Genomic DNA, 19,910 nt, shown 5'->3' with positions numbered 1-19,910 from the left:
GCTGAGCTGCCCCCAAATCCTGGCTCCTGGGTGGGTTTTGCAGCAGCAACCTCTGTCCCCGCAACCTGAGTTGTGTCCCAGGGTTCAGCCTGAGGTGTTACCATCTTCTCCTCTTCAGCCACCAGCCTTCAAGGAAGCCCACAAAGCAGAGCTGCTGAGGACCAGCAGCAATTTTGGGTGTTTGAGGGGTAGGAGGGCAGGTGAGCCCTCACCTCTGGTTTTCTTCTCTCTCCTCCTTCCTTTTCCCAGGTCTGGATCCCCTGCAGCGGCTGGGGCAGTAACCTGCCACTATGGGGGTTAAAACAATGCTCCCCAGCTACGAACTGGGGTTTTACGCTCTCACTGTGACGTGCGCCGTGGTGTACAGCGGCAGCGGGATCTTCGAAGCATCCCGAGGTAACGCTCCCCATCGCATCCCCCCCAGAGGGGGCCCTGGGAGAGAAGATGGATGTAAGGTGGCTGCTTTTACAGCTGTCCGTACCAGCAGCTGATCCCTGGCTTTAATTTTTGCAGAGAACACCTTGGGAATCCTTGGCAAGGTTCAAAAAGGATTTTTGCCTTTTTGCCTGGTTGCTCCCTTGTCCCCATTTCCATGACTCAGGGCGAGAGGCTGTGGCACGTCACAGCTCTCCAGCCAGTGCCCAAAACAGGCAACCACCCTGCCTACACAGGGCTGGCTCCCAAATTATTTTGTCTGGAAGCCCAAAAAACTGAAAATTTCATGGGATCAGCCGGGGGTCCCTGGGACGTGCGCTGCAAAAAGGCTTCGCTGGAAATTCTTGCAGAAACGGCTGAGGTTCCTGACTCCTATGGTTGTCCGTGGGAATCAGGCACTTTTGGGACGGGGTGTTTGAGCCCTGATAGCTCATCATTGTGGTGAGGAAGGCTCCCTGCCTTGCCGAAACCCGGGCCCCATTTCCCAGAGCTGTTTCTCTCCCCATAACTCTGCTTCTTTTGCAGACAGCATGAACAGAAAGGCCTTTCGGGATGGCATAAAGCCGGGCTGGCACTACTTCGGCAGGAAGATGGTAAGCGGAGGAAGGACTCGGTCTTTTCTAGCTACCGGCGACATGGTCGGTGCTGACTGCTGGAGAAGCAGAGCTGGTTTTTCTGCTGCTGACACACTTTTGCAAAGTCCACATGACTCATATTTTTCTCCCTAAAGAACTAGTCAGGAAAATATCAGCCCTGCAGCACCGTGGATGCTCTGCTTTGTGTGCACCGAGACGAGCAACCTCTGCACATCTCTCCTGGGGTTTTATGACCAAGCTAAAGTGCTCGGGAGCCCTTGGGTGGAAAATGGGAAGAAAAAGCTTTGAAAGTTGTGTGGTTTCCCCTCCAGACGGGTGTTGGGGCAGGGGTACAAGGGCTGGGGGCAGTAAGGCACCCGGTGCTGCTCCCGCAGGACGTGGCCGATTTCGAGTGGGTGATGTGGTTCACCTCGTTCAGGAACGTCATCATCTTCGCCCTCTCGGGACATGTCCTCTTCGGCAAGATCTGCTCCATGACGGTGCCACAGGTGAGCCAGGGACGTGGTGGGATGGATTTGAAAGCACCAGGGTGATCTGGGATCTGTGGAGGGGGCTTGAGGGATGTTCTAGGATGAGGGGATGTTCTAGAATAGGGGGAGCAGGGTTGGGGCTTCCACCAAGCTGACCACAGGTCGGGGCCGCTCTCTTCTCGCAGCACCGGGCTGTGGTATACATGCTGTATGGGGTCTTGGCCGTGCTGGGCAGCATGGGGCTCGTCTACCTGATGATCATCCTCTCCCACTGCCTTGTCCTCTACTCCATCGCGCTGGCCAAGCAGAAGTGGCTCTGCTACGTGGCCGGGCTCTGCTGTCTCGCCTCTTTCAAGGTGGAGCCTTTCAGCTCGTGGCAGGTAGGTGCTGTCTCGGGCCATCTGTCTGCCTCATTTCCAGCCCACTTGTGTCCATCTCCTTGGGTTTACCTCCAAGGAGGGCTCCTGGGGCACCCCCAAACCCTTCTCCTGGCTGCGTCAGAGCTCCCACAGGGTTTGAGAGGGAGGGACTGTTGTGCCGCTGAGCTTGGGAATAATCCCACGGGGGCTATGTCGTGTTTCGGTAGCTTCATGCTGGGCCAGAGCTCAGGACACCTGAGTCTTTGCTGCTCAGGCAACAGCTTGTCAGCCAGGAAAGATGTGTTCCCGCTCCGTGCCTCAGTTTCCCCATCTGTAACACGGTGCAGGTATGGGTTCAGCGATGCCCATGCCTATCTCTTAGGTCTCTGCCCAGTTAAGACTTTCTCTCACTGGTGGGTGAAGCCCAGGAAGGAGCTTATCAAGTTATTCAGTCCCTCTGAAGGACAGTGCTGCCTCTCCCTGCCTGCTGCTTACCTCCTGAAATGCGTTCCCCTGCCTCCATCAGGCTTGGGCTGGCTTTTCGTCGCTCCCTGGGGAGGGTTATGTCCCTGTGACAGGGTGACGTTCCCACCCCAGACCAAACCCTGCGTGGCCCACAGCTGCTTGGTGAAGACCTGGCCAAGAGGATCTACCACTTCCCGGCTCCTCTGGGATGCAGGAGCCAGGTGGGAAATTGAGCCCCAGTTTTCTCTTTCCAACAGCAAGGCTCATTAGCTCCAGAGACAATTGGTGTCAGAGCATAATTAGAGGCTTTGCCCGCTGCCCCCGGAGTGATGTCCTCCACAAAGTGAGGGAGCACAGAAGCGACACCGCATTCCTGGTGGTAACTCTTCGTTTCTCATCCAGAGCGGGTTTGTAACGGGAGCTTTTGATCTTCAAGATGTCCTCTTCTATGGAGGAAGCGGCTTCACCATCATGCGCTGCATGAGCTTTGCACTTGAGAGCTCTGAGAGGAAAGAGGGCATCTACTCCATCTTCGACCTCCTCAAGTACAACTTCTACCTCCCATTCTTCTTCTTCGGGCCTGTCATGACGTTTGACCAGTTCCATGCCCAGGTGAGTGCTCCCGAGGCCGGGCTGGAAGAGGACCTCTCCCTGCGTTTATTTGCTTGGGTTCAATGCCTACAAAACCCCACCTTTTGCCACCGTGAAGGTGCAAATGGGTGTAGAGCTTCCCGTGGTCACCTAGAGTCTGTGGCCATAGTCTGGGCTGCGCAATGATGCCGTGATTTTTGTGGGGAGGGGCATAAACTGATGGGGTTTTTAACCTTCCCTTTTGGGTTTTTGGCCATTTCCACTGATCGGTTCAGAAGGAAAGACGTTGCTGTGGTGAAAGCATCACGCTGGGATGAGGAGGGGAGGGTTCAGCTCATGTCCTTGCTCGCTGGGCACCTGCACTGCTCGGTGCCTCAGTTTCTGTGTGCTATCACCCCAGCAGCTCCGTGCTGCCCCACTGTGCGGTGCCGGGAGGCCACGGTGAGAGCCAGGCGTTTGGTGCCCATCTGTGGGACCTCTGCCTGCTGGTGGCTGTGACAGCAAGGGCAGTCTCACACTTCCATCCAGCTGGTTCGCCCAAGGAGCATGAATTTCCAGGCATGGTCTGTGTGCCATAAGATGAAGTTATTTCTCTAGAAATAAGTAAGATTGGATGGAAGGCTGTGTTTCAGCAACCAGGGACTTCCTCTGCTCTCTATGAAATACCCTGGTACCCCAAGTCTTTGCCTGTGTTGCACACAACCAAGGGAGCTTTTTGAAGAGCAGACTCCAAACAGCACTGGAAAACGTCAGCAGAAGCCTGGTCTGGGACCAGCCGACCTCTGGGGCTGTTTCACAGCCAAAGATCAAGGAAAACGGCAGTGCTCTCTCCCTCCTCACTCTTCCCATCTCAACGTCCTTTTACGCCAATGATCAGCCTTGGACATCAAAGCAAACTGGTACTTCTTGCTAAGGGAGGGACCTCTTGCTTGGTCAGCAATGGTGCTGGGAAGGATTGCCACCACCCCTCTGTTTCCTTTTAAAGAAGAACAGCTACATTGAATTTTTGGACCCCAATTGACGTCTGGGTGCAAGAGCGTTTTGGAAAAACATTTGCGAATTCAGAAGAAAAACCAGCCCAGGGCAGGGCAGAGCAGTCAGGCCCTCCCTGGTGAGGAGGAGACCAAAGACCCACCCAGCCCAGCACCTTCTCTCCAACGTTGGGCTGGTACCGGTTGCCCAAGAACGGGTCTGCACTGGTCTTGTTTCCTCCAGTGAGCACGATGAGCCCCGATCCTGGGGAGTTAACAACCTCATGCTGCATGTTGAAAGGAACAAGATCCCCTGGGTCTTGCAGGATCTATTCAAAAGGACTTTTAGAGCATTTGACCCTGAAGATCATAAGGTCAGCTCTGGTGTCCCCCATAAGGGATGCTTGTGGTGCATTGAGTCTACCACCAGCCCATTCTCAGCGGACAAGCACCAGGGATGGCCAGGCCGCTGGTGGGCTCTTCTCCGCAGGTTGCTGGAAGAAAAGTTTCATCCTAAGGCTTCATCTTTCCAGTCGTGTCTTACCTGTCGGGCTGAAGTCCAGGCGAGCATGGCTCCAGCAGCCCCACTGTCCAAGCCCCTCTAGAGGGGGTACAGTGCCCTGGGGTGCTCTCCTCACCCCATGTTCCTCTTCCTTCTCCAGTTTCCATCAGTCTTTCCTACGAAATGGGCAGCCCTGGCTTCTCCTAACACTGCAGCCAGGCATCTGTAAATCAGGGCATTAAACTCCTCATGTCTCCAAGACCTGAACTCCCACTGCTCCTACAAGGCTTGATCTGGAGGGGGGTTTATCTCCTGCTCCTTTGCACAGCCCCAAACCAGGATGTCTATAGCAACTTAATGAGGGATTCCCCCCTTTGCTGCTTAAAACGCTCACCCCAAAGGCACAAGGAGTAAGTCCCCAACGCCTTTCCCGTGCCCCAGCGAGGGGTCCTGTCTTGGCCTGGCCACCACTGCCATCTCCTGGCTAGCTGCTCCCCTGCACTGCTGGAGCTGCAGCTAATTGCAGAGGGGAATTCCTAATTGCCCAGCAGCCATTATGGGGGCAGGCAGATGGAGTCTGGCCCAGTTGTTAGGGAACGGATCCATCTCTTTGGCTCCTACTGGTGCTACATCCTGGTGGAGCCCTTGCACCCCCATGTGTGACGGGAACTCATCTGTACCAGGGCTTGGCCAGCCCCATTTGAGCTGAAAAGCATCTTCCTTACTAGGATCAAGGGAACACATTGACTTCTGTAAGGGCTGGAAGTGTAGAGGACACAGCCCTGATCCCAAGGGGATGGTGGCAGAGTGCTGCCACCACACACAGACATGAGGATGAGATGAAACGGCCTCAAGTTGCGCCAGGGGAGGTCTAGATTGGATATTAGGAAAAATTTCTTCACTGAAAGGGTTGTCAAGCGTTGGAACAGGCTGCCCAGAGAAGTGGTTGAGTCACCATCCCTGGAGGTATTTAAAAGACATGTAGATGTGGCACTTAGGGACATGGTTTAGCGGTGGACTTGGCAGTGTTAGATTTATGGTTGGACTTGATGATCTTCAAGGTCTTTTCCAACCTGAATGATTCTATGATTCTGCAAAAGGGGGGGGGGCTCCGTGTCCTCCCACACATCTCCATGCCAGAGCCTGTCCTCCCTTGGCTTCTCCTCCAGCTCAGGGTCCAGCAGCCTCTTTGTGTCCTTAAAGCACTTGGCATATAACAGACAAGAAAAAATCTGGCAAAGGCTTTAATTCTCAGGAATCATCTGGATTTGACAACGGGGCTGGTGCGGCAGCCTGCGGATTACGTTGGGAGAGCTCCCACCTCTCGCAGGGAATAAAGGGAAAGTAATAAACATAAGAGGATTTTGAATACAGCAGCAATTTTTATGGCGATGCGGGGAAGCAAGGACATCGTCTGCCCAGTGTAATCCTGAAAGCTTGCTCTGATGATTTTTATATTACAATGGCCAGAGACATGACAGCTCCTGCAGGCAAAGCCTGGTCCCTATTTGTACAAGACACAGCAGAGACAAAATCCCCATCGATCAGGTCCCAACCAATTCAGGACGGCCCCTCGAGCAGCTCTTCCTCTCAGTTACAGCAGGTGTCTGCAGCAGAAGCTCCAGAGACCATCAGTCCTCCTCCTCCTCCTCCTCCTGCCAAATGACCCTGGCCAAAAATATGCATCTGGCCCTGGCAGAGCTGTCAGGTGGGATTCCAGCCCTGCTCCCAACCTCTCCTGGGCATGCAGATATCCTTCCCTACAGGCTGTGGCATCCTGTAGATGTGATGGGTATGGGCATTTGCTCCCGTTTAGTGACCTGTGCAAGGGGCCACCCTTAAGCAAAGCTGACTTTCTCAACACGTCCCTGCAGAAAGAGCATAAACCCCAGCTCCCTGGTCGGTATGGTTTTCACCCCACCTCGGGTCCCTTAGGTACAGCCAGACCTGTCACTCCTGCGTCACACCACGTGCCTGCTCTGCTGGAAACCCCAGTGATGGGAACAGCCTTTGCTAGGAGGGGGATCCAGTGCTCAGCACTGAGGCGGGGGTGTTGGAGGGATGCTGCGGGTGGGACATGTCCTGCTCCTTGTTGGATGTGTTCACCTGAGCTAGTCCCTTGGGTCTTCCTTAATCAATGGAGATTTGGGCCATGTAGTCCATGGCGTAACTTCTAAAGGAGAGTGCTGAGTCCCCATTTGGACCTTGACCGTTTCTCTGGATGCAGGAACATGCTGCCCATCCTGTCTCTCAGCTCAGCCCTTTCCTGGTTTGCCATCCTGGCAGGTGAGCACCCGAGAGCTAAGACGCAAAGACGACGAGATGAGGAACATCCGGGTCCATGCCCTCCTCCACGTGGGGGCCATCATTGCTGTGGACATCTTCTTCCACTTCTTCTACATCCTCACCCTCCCTTCCGACCTGAAGTTCATGAACCGCCTCTCGGACTGGTCCTTGGGTGAGTGGCCGTGCTTGGACACGTTCACACCTGTACTCAGCTTCAAGGCAGTGGTGAGTGATTCAGATCTGAGTGATTCAGATCTCTGTCCATCCCCGTTGAGAGGCTTTGGCAATGCCTATGCTGGACAGGTTTGTGTAACCTTCTCTCTTCTTCTTCTTCTTCTTCCCATTGACAATGCACAGAGCTGGGGTCAGGCAGCCCTGGAAAGCAGATGGTGTTGGCCTGACATTCTCACAGGGTCCCAGTGTAAATTGTTTAGCTCGGGGTTTAAGAGGCTGAGCACCAAGCCATTCCGATTGCCTTTGTCTGGACTGGAAGGAAGCTCAGCACCTCCAAAAAATCAGCCCCGTGCTGTTGCAAGAGGTACATCTGGTATCTCAGATGCCTTCGCAGGTGGCCACCCATTATGGGTGTTTGTAAGTCACTGAAATGGCCCCAGGGTGTAGGTTGCACAGAGAGCAGCTCAGGGGAGTTGTAGCTGCTGTCTTCAACTGCCTAATGGAGGGCTGTAAAGAAGGTGAACTCTTCTTGGAGGCTGGCAGGGAAGAAGCAGGACACAGCAAACAAGGTGCAGCAAGGCAAAGTCCGATTGCATGTAAGGAATTTTTTTTCATAGAGTGGTCAAACACTGGAATAGGGGCCCAGAGGGTTTATAGATTCTCCAAAAATAGATATATTAAACGCTTAAATGGACAAGGTCCAGAGCAACCTGATCTCCATTTAAAGTTGGCTGTTGTCTGAGCAGGGCTGGACTAGGGACCTCCAGAAGCCAAACTCCCAGGATGAATAATGGTAGCAGCGCTGGCATTCAGCTGGCAGCTGGATGGAGGATTTCAGCTGGCCAAATACGTGTCTGATGGCAGCATTTGAGATGCCATAGGGTATCTGACATCCACACAGGCAGAGGACAAGCAGGGGCTGAGGGAGGCCCATGTCTCTCCAGAGTGGCAACTAGAGGCCAGGAGAAAATCCTAATGCAGGTAGAATGGCACTAGGATTGATTTAGGGTGTCCTAAGAGACCTGGGTGGACTGACCAAGCATATGTGTTAATCCAGAGGGAGCTGAGCTCCCCTGCAGGCTCTGCTGACTGTATTGACCAGATCTGCCTGGTCCAAGGTGGGAGCTCAGGCACTGCTCACATCGAGGCACGGTGTGGCCCTTAATCTGTGAGCCAAATCCCACCAAGATGGGGGCATTTTAGCTTCTCTTTGCATAGGAATTTGAAATCTTTAGTGTTTGTTCCTGCAGAGTGTCTTCCAGTGTCAGACACCTCTCCAAGACAGAGGTTCTGGCCCTGGCTCTGCTGTAGCATCAACATTACATCTATGGCCACAAGGAGCTGGGGTGGGGGGCATTTTGATGGAGGTGTCAATAAAACCTCAGAGGTCAGAGTTGAGAACTGTGATGAGTTCATCACAGGTTAACAAGCCTTAGAGGGAAGGAACGATCTTGCGCTGGAAGAAGGGAGATCTGTATGACTTTCCTGGACTACCAAGACCAATAAACAGTTTGCTCCCAAATACCTCAAGAAGATATTGTTCTTTGGTTCAAGCTTCTTAAAAAGCTACTTAGTTTTAAAAGCTTTGCTGGTCCAAGACAGCATTAGACTGTCCTCTTGATGTTATGTTTGTTGCAATAGACTACATGCTCCCATGGGACATGATGTCCCCAAAGTCCTGAAGGTGATACGTTCCATGTTCCTCTTCACCCGTTTGATTCTCATTTTTGCTCCAGCTGGCCTGGCCTACTCCAATTTGGTGTACGACTGGGTGAAAGCTGCTGTCATGTTTGGGGTCATCAACACCATCGCCAAACTGGACCACTTGGACCCACCCCAGCCCCCAAAATGCATCACCATGCTCTACGTCTTCGCAGAAACGTGAGTACCCCACGTGCATCAACGAAGAGAGACAGCACGTTTGACCTGAACGAAACGCGCGTGGGGGGAACGACGTCTGGGCTGTGCTTCTGAGCAGCTGGCCTATGAGTTGGAGACTACCTACATTGAACAGTCTATACCGAACCTATAGTCTAGACCTGGCCGTAGCCCAGGGAAATATTCTTGGGCAGGAAGCAACAGGTAAGGAGAGGTTACAACCACATCGATAGTGAGACCTGTTCAAGGAAGGAGCATGGAGAACTGCTGTGAACAAGGTTCAAAATGTATATCTCGCCAGGGGACTGGGTGCCTTCTCTGGCCGACTGCTGCGTGGAAAGGTGTCATTAAACTGCATGTTTTAACATGCTTTTTATCGTCTGCTTTTTAGGCATTTTGACAGAGGGATTAATGACTGGCTATGCAAGTAAGTGTCTAATCAACCATCTCTAGTCTGGTTCAGGGTCTTCTCTTTCATCACATAGCAATGAGGCATTAAATACTGTTCATCCCAGAGCTGAGGTGTCCTCTTTTTTGGGTGAATCCCTCTATAGCATGAAGTCATATTTGGTCTGTTTATCCCTAAGACCATTGAATTAATCACCACAAAGTGCAACAGCCCCCCTCAAAGCTGGGAATAAGAGAGTCATGTCCCAGAAATCCCTTTAAGTCTGGTGGGTTTAACATTCACTCGAGGGAGGAAGAGTCAGATTCATATTCCACCAGGAGGTGGAATTGGGCCCAGGTCTCCTATATCCTGGGTAACAAGGGCGGCCTCAGCTCCATCTACATCTCCCACAGCCCTTCAGCTCTCTCCAGCCATGAGTACACACCAGCAAACCTGTACTGAAGGTGGTGGCTGCTCTGTGATGAAATCCTGTGCACCAGCAAGTCTGAGATAGCCTGCGGCTCTACAGATCCCCACGTTTTATCAACCCTTTACCCGCAAGAGGGAGAAAGGGTGGTATTTTGTCCCTAAGGAGCTAGAGGTTTGTGAGGAACACAAGCCACGAGCAGCTGGACTGCAGCAAAAATCAGTTTATTCCTAGAACATGTCAGCCAAAACATCCTTCCTTTCTCACTGGGGTACTCGAGATTGACCTGCCTGGGAGGAGCTTCTGGTGGGTGAGCATGGGATAAGGGACTCCAGAGGGATCTCCTTGGCTACAGGGAGCACCGACCACTTTCCTTGGCCGTTAGGTACGTGTACGATCACATTGGAGAGAACCATGACAACATCATGAAGGAGCTTGTGGCCACCATCGCCACCTTTGCCGTCACCACCCTGTGGCTGGGGCCCTGTGAGATCGTTTACATCTGGTCTGTCTTCAACTGCTTTGGCCTCAACTTTGAGCTCTGGGTGCAGAAGTTCTTCCAGCAGGAGCCCTTTGCCAAACTGGAGGTGAGGAGCTGGGCTGCAAGTGGATGGGGAAAGGTCAGTGGGTCTGGGACCAAACTCTGGTGCTGGAAAACGTCCATGACTGTAGGGAGCTCAAACTCGTTTATACAAGTCAGATCCATTTTCAGCTGAGACTGAAGAGCAACATCCCTGATGATGCCATGCAGCTCCACGTCCAGGCCTCCCGCGTGGAGACCTGAAGCTCTCTCCTGCGGCCTTTAGCATCCTTGTGATCAGCTACTTAGCTGTGCAAGGGAAGCACAGTCCTCGTGCTCTGTATCCCTTCATTTTATGCACTGTCACCCACCCAGAGCAAATTCCCGCCTGCCCCGATGATGCTTCATGGGAAATTTAGGTTGAGTGTGGAGCTTTCAGAGGGAAGGCGGAGGTCCAAGAGAACCAGGAATGCCGCCCCAATGAGGCATCAAAGTACCACAGACGGACACAAAATCTGAGGTCTGTCCGTGGAGAAATGTTTATACATTTCCATATGGAAATCATTTGTTCTTGTTCTGCAAAACATCTTGGCATTCTGAGCGGTTTTGATCTGATTTCTGATAAAAGCAAATGTTCAGGTACTGGAATGAATTATTTTCCAACCACTCCAAAGCTTAGTGCCCTGTCTCTGTTTGGGACCAAGGTGCCTCGGGGACATGTTAGAAGAAAACCTTAGGAAACTCCACCCTGGAAACAATTATGTTCCTTATTTGTTTTTCCCAACCTAAAGCCTGGAGGTCCTAAACCAGTTCAGTAAAGACCCCTTTTGAATAAAAACTTCAGAGAGCAATCCTCCCATTTGCTCTCCTCGTGGAACTTCTAATCAGATTATAGCACTCGCAGGCAGTGAAATCTCCTTCCCTGCGGCACCGCAGTTCTCAGCACTAAGTGGCCTGGGGATTCATCGTGCTCTTTGAAGATTGTTATAAACCACTTCCCCGCTCCCCTCGCAGCAGCTGCTCCGGAGGATTATGTGCCAGTGACAACTTCACTCTCCTGCTGTCACTAGTTTCTAGCTCTTTTCTTCTTCTTTTTTTTTTTTTTTTTTTTTTTAATTCCTGAGAAATAATTTCTACCAGGAGCTGGGAGTGATTTGCACATAGGGCTAATAATAATCCTGGTATACAACAGCATTCGTCTGCCTTGAGGAATGGCTTACCCAAGGCAACAGATGAAGAAAGCAGTACTCGGCCATTACAATTAGAATGAAACTGTGTATAACATCTTGCCCCTACCCATGGGACCTTGAAACACCAGTCCAGAGTCCCAAATGCATCTGAGTCCAGCAGCAGAGCAGAAGTTTTACCTTGCCCTTATGTTTCTTCATCCCAGAGACATTAAAGGCTGCTCTAATTTTTGCCTACCCCTCTGGGATCCCAGCTGGAGTTTGGCTGGAGTTGGACCAGTGCATCCCCTTTTCTTACAGCCCCATTTTTCCTCACCTTCTGCTCCTCTCCCCTCCACAGGCCAAAATGTCAGTGGCCATGTCTCGGCGGATTAGGGCAGGTTTTGGGGCGGCGAATTTCTGGGCCATCGTCCTCTACAACATCCTAGCCCTCAACAGCCTGGAGTTTGCACTGCTGGTGACCAAGAGACTCCTCTTGACGGGTAAGGTGCTACCAGCCTTCCTCGCTGAGGGACCCTTGTCTTGATGGGGGGACACTGGTAGGGGAGCTGAGGACTGGGACTTTCGAGTCCTCTTGGTTCCAAAGTGGCCTGGCCATTGGCTTGTTATGTGGCTGCTCCCAATGTGCTTAATTCTTACGCAAAAGGTGCAGGCAGTGGTTTCTTAGCTCCCACCCTTCTCGTGTGAGCTCTCTGGGGTACCAGCTGCCTTCCAGGTGTGCTTGTACAGCTCCTAGCACAGCCTGACGCTGTGATTTAGACTCCTTGCAGCAACGCAAAGGTCACATTCACCCCACCAAGGTGGGCTGAGGCCCTGGCTGTGAAACGGTCCCCTTGCCGGAGAAAGGCAAATTTACTTGTCCTACCTCATCTCCTTTTGCTTTAGCAGTTATTCTTGTGTCAACCTGAAGGTGACAGGTACAAATCCTCGTGCTACAGTCTTATCTGTACATTTCTAATCAGTGGATGGTGGCACTATTTTGAAGTCTTCCTGAGCAGCCCAGGGTATAAATAGCCATCGGGAGTCTGCGTCCTCCAGCCCTCTCTGGGACGGGGCTGGCGTAGGAAGTGGATAACGTGACGCTCTGGGCTCAGTGTGCCAGAAGTGCCTGCCCGCTGAGCTAGCTGGCTTTTGCTGGTTGCATTATTCATTTCAGAGGTCCTGTTTTAGCAGGTACAAAGCCTGTGTCTCCCCTCTGCTGTGGATACCAGACTCGTGGTTACAAATGCTATCAGACCCTTCCTAAGTGGAGGGAGAGCTCCCAGCTCTCGGTCGCTTACCTAGTTGACAAAAACATGTGTTTCCCTGGGTGCACACTGTGTCCCCACTAGGTACGGGACAAGGCTGGGGTTGATTCTTAGCATCAGCAGGGCACAAAGCTTCCAGAAGGTCACAGTGCTGAACAATGATGGACATGGGCAGGTTGAATGGGCAGAAAGTCAACCATCAAGCCTGAACTTGGGGGGCAGAAGGAGTTTTGGGGGTAAGACAGTGCTCAAAGCCACTCTAGCATGTTCCCACATTAGCTGTGGTCCATCATGCCTTGGTGGGCTCAGGCACCGCTTCATCTAAAATATGATCCTGGAAATTTCTCTCTTCTCTCAGTGAAGCTGTAGGGCTGGACCCACAATGGAAAATGTTGTTGGCCATCATGAACCTGTGGGACCTCCCAAACCCACGTGAGAGGCAGCAGTGCTGGAGAAGAGCTAGCCCTGTTAGGCAAGAAGCTACACCAAGGTGACCATGTCTCCCTCCATCTTCTAGGTTTCCCTGTCAGCACCTTGTCCATCTGGTTCATCACATACTGCGGAGTGCAGCTGATCAAAGAGCGTGAGCGCATCCTGGCCATCGAGGAGGAGAAGTGTGACAAAGCAAAGGTGGAGTAGAGGGAGGCATCGGAAGGCTTGTCCCAAAGCCTTGTCTCCCTTCCAGCCACCACTGCCAGGCCAGCCACTGGCCGGGGCTCTCCAAGCACTCCTGACAATCGGACTGCTGTAGCTCACCCATGTAGAAGTCACCTCGAAAGCACAGGTCACCCCCTTGCTGCAGGAAAGATTTTTTGTAAGACAGTGGGCGTTTCGCAGGCTCCCCGTGCATGGCAGACTGCTGAAGTAGGCTCCCAGGACATTTCTTTAATGCCAGAAAGAGCCACCCCCATCATTTTTCTGACCCTTTGACATTGTGCAGGCCCAGAGATTTCTCCCCCTGCTTCCCATAACACTTGGCCCACCAGCACTCGGCTCTCCTGTAGGACCTGTAGCCCATGTGTCCCAGAGGAGACTCTCCAAGTCCCACGGCTGGAGGTTTCAGGGCGGGCAAGACACACAGCTATGAGAAAGGGATTAGCTGGTGCTGAGCCTGCTCTAAGCAGACCATCACTAGGTCGCTTCCAGCTCAAGCATCCCATGTTTCTTTGATTACAAGAAACGGTCAGCATCCACTGTCAAGTGTTCAGCATCTATGGTTCAGCATCTATGGTTGTGCAGTAAGGACTGTGAAATGGCTCAGCATGATCTATACCTACCAAGAGGCTAATAAATAAATAGTACGGTCTTTGTAGCAAAGGGAAGGAGGACCAGGAATGGCACATTGAAGGGTAATTATCTCCCCACCCTGTCAGCGGTGCAGAGTGATAGCTGTTACGATCTCTGCAAAACAGGTCCCTTCAGTGCTAAATGTCTTGAAAGAAATGATTTAGTGCCAACATCAGGCATGGTTAATGAGAGTGCGGGAGCCATACCTACTTCACAGCCATCGGCGCATCGTGTACAGGTCGCCTGGGGAGCGGGCATGCCGAAGAAACACAACACATGGCTCACAACTGCTTGGTCCCCAGGCCCCAACTCAGACCCAAAGGGCCCTCCGCTGCTGGGTCTGAGACCGATGTGGCCACCATGACCATCCTGCTGTGATACGTGTCCTGGGACTCAAACCAAATCCCGCTCATGTTTTTTGCACACCATGGACAAAGGTTTAAGCTCACGTTCCTGCCCACGGCGGAGGAACAGAAGATGCTGTAGCCAACTCTTGCTCGTCTCCAGCCATCCATCCCTTTACTCAACTGACTTGGGTGCACGCAGCCTAAGCCCATGACTGCATGGCTGAATGAGCACACAAACATATATACAACCAAAGGAGAAAGACCCTGAATAAAGGGCAGTGACGTGGGGCTGGGTGGTGGAGGGAAAGCTCATGATAGCCTCCTTGGAGAAGTAGACTTTGGGACACTGCATAGGGAGTGAAACACGGTGCCTTGGGGAAAAGGTGGGTTAATAACTGAAAAATAGCTCTGGCTCTCTTGCACTTTAGAGTAACTTTCAGTGGCCTTATGTCTGAGTTATGTCAATGTTTGGGGAGGGCAGAATCCGGACCACTTTGCAATGTGGGTCGAGACGCTTGGTGCTGGTGTATTCTGGCTTCCCTGTGGATGAAACAGGATCGGTTCCTAGCCAGCTTTCAGCTCTGCCAAAGTAATTTGTGAAGTCCCTGATAAATGTCACTTATTTATGTAGTAAATAAATGTTGGACATCTGTGGCGCCTGCTGCTGTTACGCTGCTGTAATGCAGGTGACACCCTGGGCAATGCCCTACCATCAGAGCTGAGAGACACACGGATCTGTTTGCAGGTCCTCACCTCCCACCCCTAATAGTGACACAAGATATTGTTGAGTTTAACAGAAACCCACCTTAATGGCATCACCAGACTGGAGGTTTGGCTGCAGCTCGATTCATATTCACCTTTATTTTGACTCCACCTTCATATTGGTGAAATATCACGAGCCTACTGTCATCCATGTAGTTTTTGAGTTAGAAGCCTTGTTGGTTTTATTTCTGGGAGTCCAACCAAAAATGTTGGAAGTAAGGACAGGTATTGTGCCTTGGTGGCATCTCTAGTCACATCCCCAAAACCTCTTCAGCTGCCAGGCACATCCCCTTTTAACACAGGTCTACTGATGGACCTTTGGTAGATGTTTCTCGGCATCTTCATTATTTCAGATTTACTCTTTAACACCAAAACAGCTATGACACAATATGCTTCCTTCCAGGGTAAAATTCAGCTCTTCTCCTCCATACGGGTGTCCTCACACAGCTGAAGCCACCCTGAGCTGCCGAGACCAAGGGCTCTGTCTCTGCGGGTGGCTCAGCTCAGGTCCCTGGCTGCCCAGGAGGACAAACAGAGTCACCCACCTCCCAGTATCGAAGTGGGTGACTCACATGGCAAAGCCCAGTGACTCTGCACTGCCCTCCTGACTTGGATACTCCGGGAGAGAAAATAACCCATTCACTAAGGATCTAAATTTACCCAGCAGCTGCATCTGCTGGAGCTGCCAGAAGGAGCTAATCTTAGACACCGAGTGAGAGTGATTTGTTAGAGACAGTTCATGGGAGAACTTGGGCTTTGCCCCCCTTTGCCTGAAGTTATCCCCTCAGCTATCGCTGCTGTTACAAGCCCAGGAGGTCTGGTGGGCCAGGAGTACCCAAGTGGTGCTATCTCAACCAGCTCAGCCTTGTGCAGGAGACCCTCAGCCTCAGCGTATGCCTCTGTAGAACGTGATTTATCAACTGCTCATCTCTCTCCTGGAGAAGAGTATCTGTCTCGTCTGATCTGGTTATTGCCTGCCTGTTGCTACAACTCGCCGAGAAGCCAAGAAAAGCAATTCTTTATTGCAGCTACAAATCCCAATTAATAGCCCTACACTGGACACTTTCTTGTTCAGCCTGACATGGCTATAATTCCTGCATTCACCTTTCTTGTTCTAAAATTCTGTATGGGAGGGAGTGATCCTGCTACATTGCATCCCCTTAGGATGCTTTCCATGTATCCTCGCCCACTCCCATGTCATGGGGGGGCTATTGCCCACTTAGAGACACACTTAAAAACTGACTTAGCCCATTGGTCATTGGAAATCACTAGTGGTAGTCCTGGGGCCAGTTAGCTGAGGACTATCTGAGAACAGCCCACCTCCATTCAGGGCTGTGTTGTCTGTTATACAGAAGTTAGCACTCTCGGGGGGAGGATCATAGAATCACAGAATGGTTTGGGTTGGAAGGGACCTTAAAGATCACCTAGTTCCGACCCCGCTGCCATGGGCAGGGACACCTTCCACTACACCTGCTTGCTCAAAGCCCCATCCAACCTGGCCTTGAACATTCCAGGGATGGGCATCCACAACTTCTCTGGGCAACCTGTTCCAGTGCCTCACCACCCTCACAGTGAAGAACTTCTTCCTTACATCTAATACCCTGGGGAGAGGTACCCTGGGGAGAGTTGATTCATCCATTCATGTGTGCATAGGGAGAACCAAATGGTAACTATGATCACTGCTCACCCTTATCGCATCACATGTGCCACCTCATCTGCTTTTAGATGCTAAATCCCTCTGGGCTTGGCTGGTATTTGCTTGGAGACCAGCTTACCTTAGTGGTGACACATTGGACCCAGCAAATGGAAGACGGATGGGACAAGTCTACTGTGATCAAAGCCTCTACAAGAGATAATGGTTGCAGAGGGCTCAGAATTGATGGCTGTCTCAAATTCCACTGCTATCATCAGAGAAAAATCTCCTGTAGCAATCAGATGTGGCCTTGGCTCTCGAGGGCAGCAAGGCTCAGACCAATTCCCCAAAAAATCCTGTTGACCTCCCTGTGCATAAATACATTATCAAATGGCAATGACCAACCAGTGTGAACAAATGAAAACCAGAAGTAAGGAAAGAGTAAACACACAAGTGAGAAAGAAATACTGTGCTTGAGATCCAGACTGGAAACGTGTAACCTAAACTGTGAGAAGGAAAATAATCTGAACACCAAATACTCGGTGGGTGAGAGGATCTGAAGCTTGTGGCTCTGAGCTGCATAAAGTACTGCTGGCTTTGCAAGCCCACCCCCAGGAGGGTTCAGGAGAGGTGCACGGTGGCTCTGAGAGCACCCCTGGGTCTCCCCATTAGCACCGTGTGAGCCTCCCCATGGCGCAGAGCTGCTCAGAGGTTTTGGGTCCACCAGATCAACCCTCTGTCCCACCAGGCTGTGGTAGAAACTTGTTTAGGGATGAAGCACCCTTATCTGAGCTGAATGCACCCGTGCTCAGGAGCCAGGTTGGTTCACAGACCACTTGAGGTCAGGGTTAACACATAGAGCACAGCCTGCATGTCCAGCCTGGGCCATATATGCGATCTACATCCATTTTGATGACAGGGCTTGGGATGGATGCTGCTGTATTGAACTGATGATAGCAAAAAATGGTGGAAATACAAGGCAGAGGATCACACATGTGATTGTTGCCACAAGCCATTATGAGGATGGCATCTCAGCACTGCTGGCGTTAGGAGGCACTGGGAACAGTTAAGGGTGTCTAGTCTGAATTCATGATTTAAACTGTCTGTAGAGTGAACGGGGACAGATGGACATTCATCCAAGAGTCCTCTCATCTTAGGCAAGTGTCTAACTCAGGTGCAGTGAACCAGCTCCCAGAGATACCTGTCTCTCCCCATGCTTGTAGGGAGCCTAAATGACACAGTGCACCGAGGAGACAGTGCTCTTGAAAAACCAGGGCTGCTTCCCCAAGCCTCGGAGCTGGTCCAGCCGCTGTGCAAAGCCCCTGAAGCCGATGGAGACCCCAGAGCAGGTTTGGGACTGGCACGGTGCTCTTTCCCTGGGTGGACCACAAAGCTGGGAGAAGCCACAGACCCACCGATCGGTTGGGAGCTCCTCTGGGAAGGGATGGGCTGTAGCTGCATTCTAGCAGTGGCACCTTGTGACGCGGGGAACGTGGAAGCAAACCTCGGATGGCAGCACACGCCGAGCAGCACAGCGAAAAGGAAAGCAAGCCAGGGCTCAAGGGAGATTAAAGGCAGAGGGGGAAAAAATCCCAGCCGGTAGCACGACAACGCAGGATTAAACTTGGGAAAGTGCAGAGCTAATGCAGAAGGAGGGGAGAGGGGAGGATGGGGCTGTCCAGCCCCAGACGTCTGGGAGCAGAGCAACGTTTCTGAAGTTCAACCCAGTTCAAAGATCAGTGCTTGTTGTCTGAGCCTGTCACAGACGAGCAGCACAGCAGAAGAGCTTATGATGTGAGCTCCGAAAACAGCTTGTGATTATTTCCCTGCTATATTGGTACCTCCCAGATGGTGCTGGAACCTCACCAGTACAAAAGGGCTTCATACCAGTATAGCTCCCTCCCTCTTCCCACTGAGGTAGATAACCATCATGGCACAAAGCACTTTTATAAATAAAAGGGTGCAGGGTAAGGGGTTATGTGGCTTTAAATACACCAAGAAGAGTGGCTAATATCTTTGCATAGACTTAATTAAATCATTAATTAAATCTGTGCCATCACTGAGTGTCAGCCAGCCCAGAGGGTCTATAGTAATAGAGATAAAACAGATTCATGTATAAGTTTTACTATAGGTATAAATAATTATAGCTACTCTGCTCACTCATGTCTGTCAAAACTAATTTGCTTTTTTGTGAGCTCCATGGGAAGAGCTGGACCTGGACCGCCATTTGAGGACCCAAGGGGCTTCCTAGACATCCACGGGCATGCAAGCAGGACACAAGACCTGCTGGAGACCTCAGCCTTTCTGGAGCATCAGCTCAAGTCCAGGCAGGTTGTCCTGCTGTGGCTCTAGACTTCAACATGGGGGTGTTGAACCTCAGCAGACCTTAGGAGGAGACCTTCAACTTACAAGAAGATACCTGTGTTTAGATGTCGTAATCTGTGAGTTGAAGCCCACTGTTGCGCTCTCTTTACTTCTGTTCTGCCTCAGAGCCTCTCTCTGTCACCAAGATGTGGAAAAGATGGATTTATTAATGACGAGGTGTCCAGAGACTGTGCCATTCGGGCCCGTGCACACATTGCAGGCAAAGCAGAGCCATCCCTCTCCCAGGCTCCTCGAGTCTCCTCCTTCAGTGAGACTTTTTAAGTAACTTCCAGCATAGGTCTCATATCCCATACAGGGGTGTAAATAAATAGCTCTATCTTCATTTTCCACCCCCTTCCAGACCCCTGAAAAGTGACTCTAGAGGAGAATAAAGGACAAATCTGCGCAGAAAAGCAGCCCTGGGAGCGAGCTGGCTGGAGTCGGGGATGCCACAAAGCCCACATAAGACGCTCCCTTATTGCATCTTTCCAGCTTTGACTTCACAGTCTATTTTTAGCGCAGCAAAAAGTTTAGCAGTTTCAGAGCAGCCTGTTTAGCAGTGTCGGGAGAAGGTCCCAGCCTTGCCATTCATGACCCAGAAGGCAGATTCGGATATTGGATTCATCTGGAGGCTGTTGCCCAAGTGCGGCGGCTGAGCCGATGGGTCGCACGTGTCTCCTATCATGGGACGGCAGCAAAAGCCCCTGCTCCCCCCGCGGTGACTCATGGGCTGACAGACCCTTCCTGAAGCATCGAGGCTGGAATTACAGCTGTTCCCCCAGCCCCCTCCCTTCCTCCTTGTCCGATGTGTCATATTAAAGGGTGATCGGCTTACACATGCTCCAGTATGGATTCCTTAAGCTTTGTAAGGCAGTGGCTATATATAAAGCCCTACGCTGGAAACTGAAGTACACAGACAGCTGCGATAGTAGCAAGCGTTTCACATTTCCAGTGTGCTGACGGTCTGGAAGCAAGGGAGACCCACGAGCCCTGCTTTGAGTAAGTTTCTTTACCAGGAGCT

The 19,910-nt window shown here is 51.6% G+C and overlaps 1 protein-coding gene across 1 annotated transcript; it reads left to right on the top strand.

Annotated features, from left to right (window-relative positions):
* Window positions 1-287: 287 nt before the first annotated feature.
* HHATL (hedgehog acyltransferase like) lies at window positions 288-13,135 on the top strand. Its single transcript, XM_050892404.1, has 11 exons — window positions 288-396; window positions 961-1,028; window positions 1,406-1,519; window positions 1,687-1,881; window positions 2,728-2,937; window positions 6,676-6,847; window positions 8,586-8,730; window positions 9,119-9,154; window positions 9,928-10,129; window positions 11,590-11,731; window positions 13,014-13,135. The coding sequence occupies exons 1-11, from the start codon at window positions 291-293 to the stop codon at window positions 13,133-13,135; spliced, it is 1,512 nt and encodes a 503-aa protein (XP_050748361.1). The 5' UTR covers window positions 288-290.
* Window positions 13,136-19,910: the final 6,775 nt, after the last annotated feature.

This window comes from Gymnogyps californianus, chromosome 2 (genome assembly GCF_018139145.2).
Source record: "Gymnogyps californianus isolate 813 chromosome 2, ASM1813914v2, whole genome shotgun sequence".
Taxonomy (NCBI): domain Eukaryota; kingdom Metazoa; phylum Chordata; class Aves; order Accipitriformes; family Cathartidae; genus Gymnogyps; species Gymnogyps californianus.
Note: the sequence above shows the minus strand (reverse complement) of the source record. Positions and strands in the feature narration are given on the sequence as shown.

Bases quoted from the DNA above. Each gene is read 5' to 3' on its own strand.
- HHATL (XM_050892404.1), top strand. From the start codon at position 291: ATGGGGGTTAAAACAATGCTCCCCAGCTACGAACTGGGGTTTTACGCT. The intron at 397-960 runs GTAACGCTCCCC...CTTCTTTTGCAG, and splicing joins GATCTTCGAAGCATCCCGAG to ACAGCATGAACAGAAAGGCC. The intron at 2,938-6,675 runs GTGAGTGCTCCC...CCATCCTGGCAG, and splicing joins TTGACCAGTTCCATGCCCAG to GTGAGCACCCGAGAGCTAAG.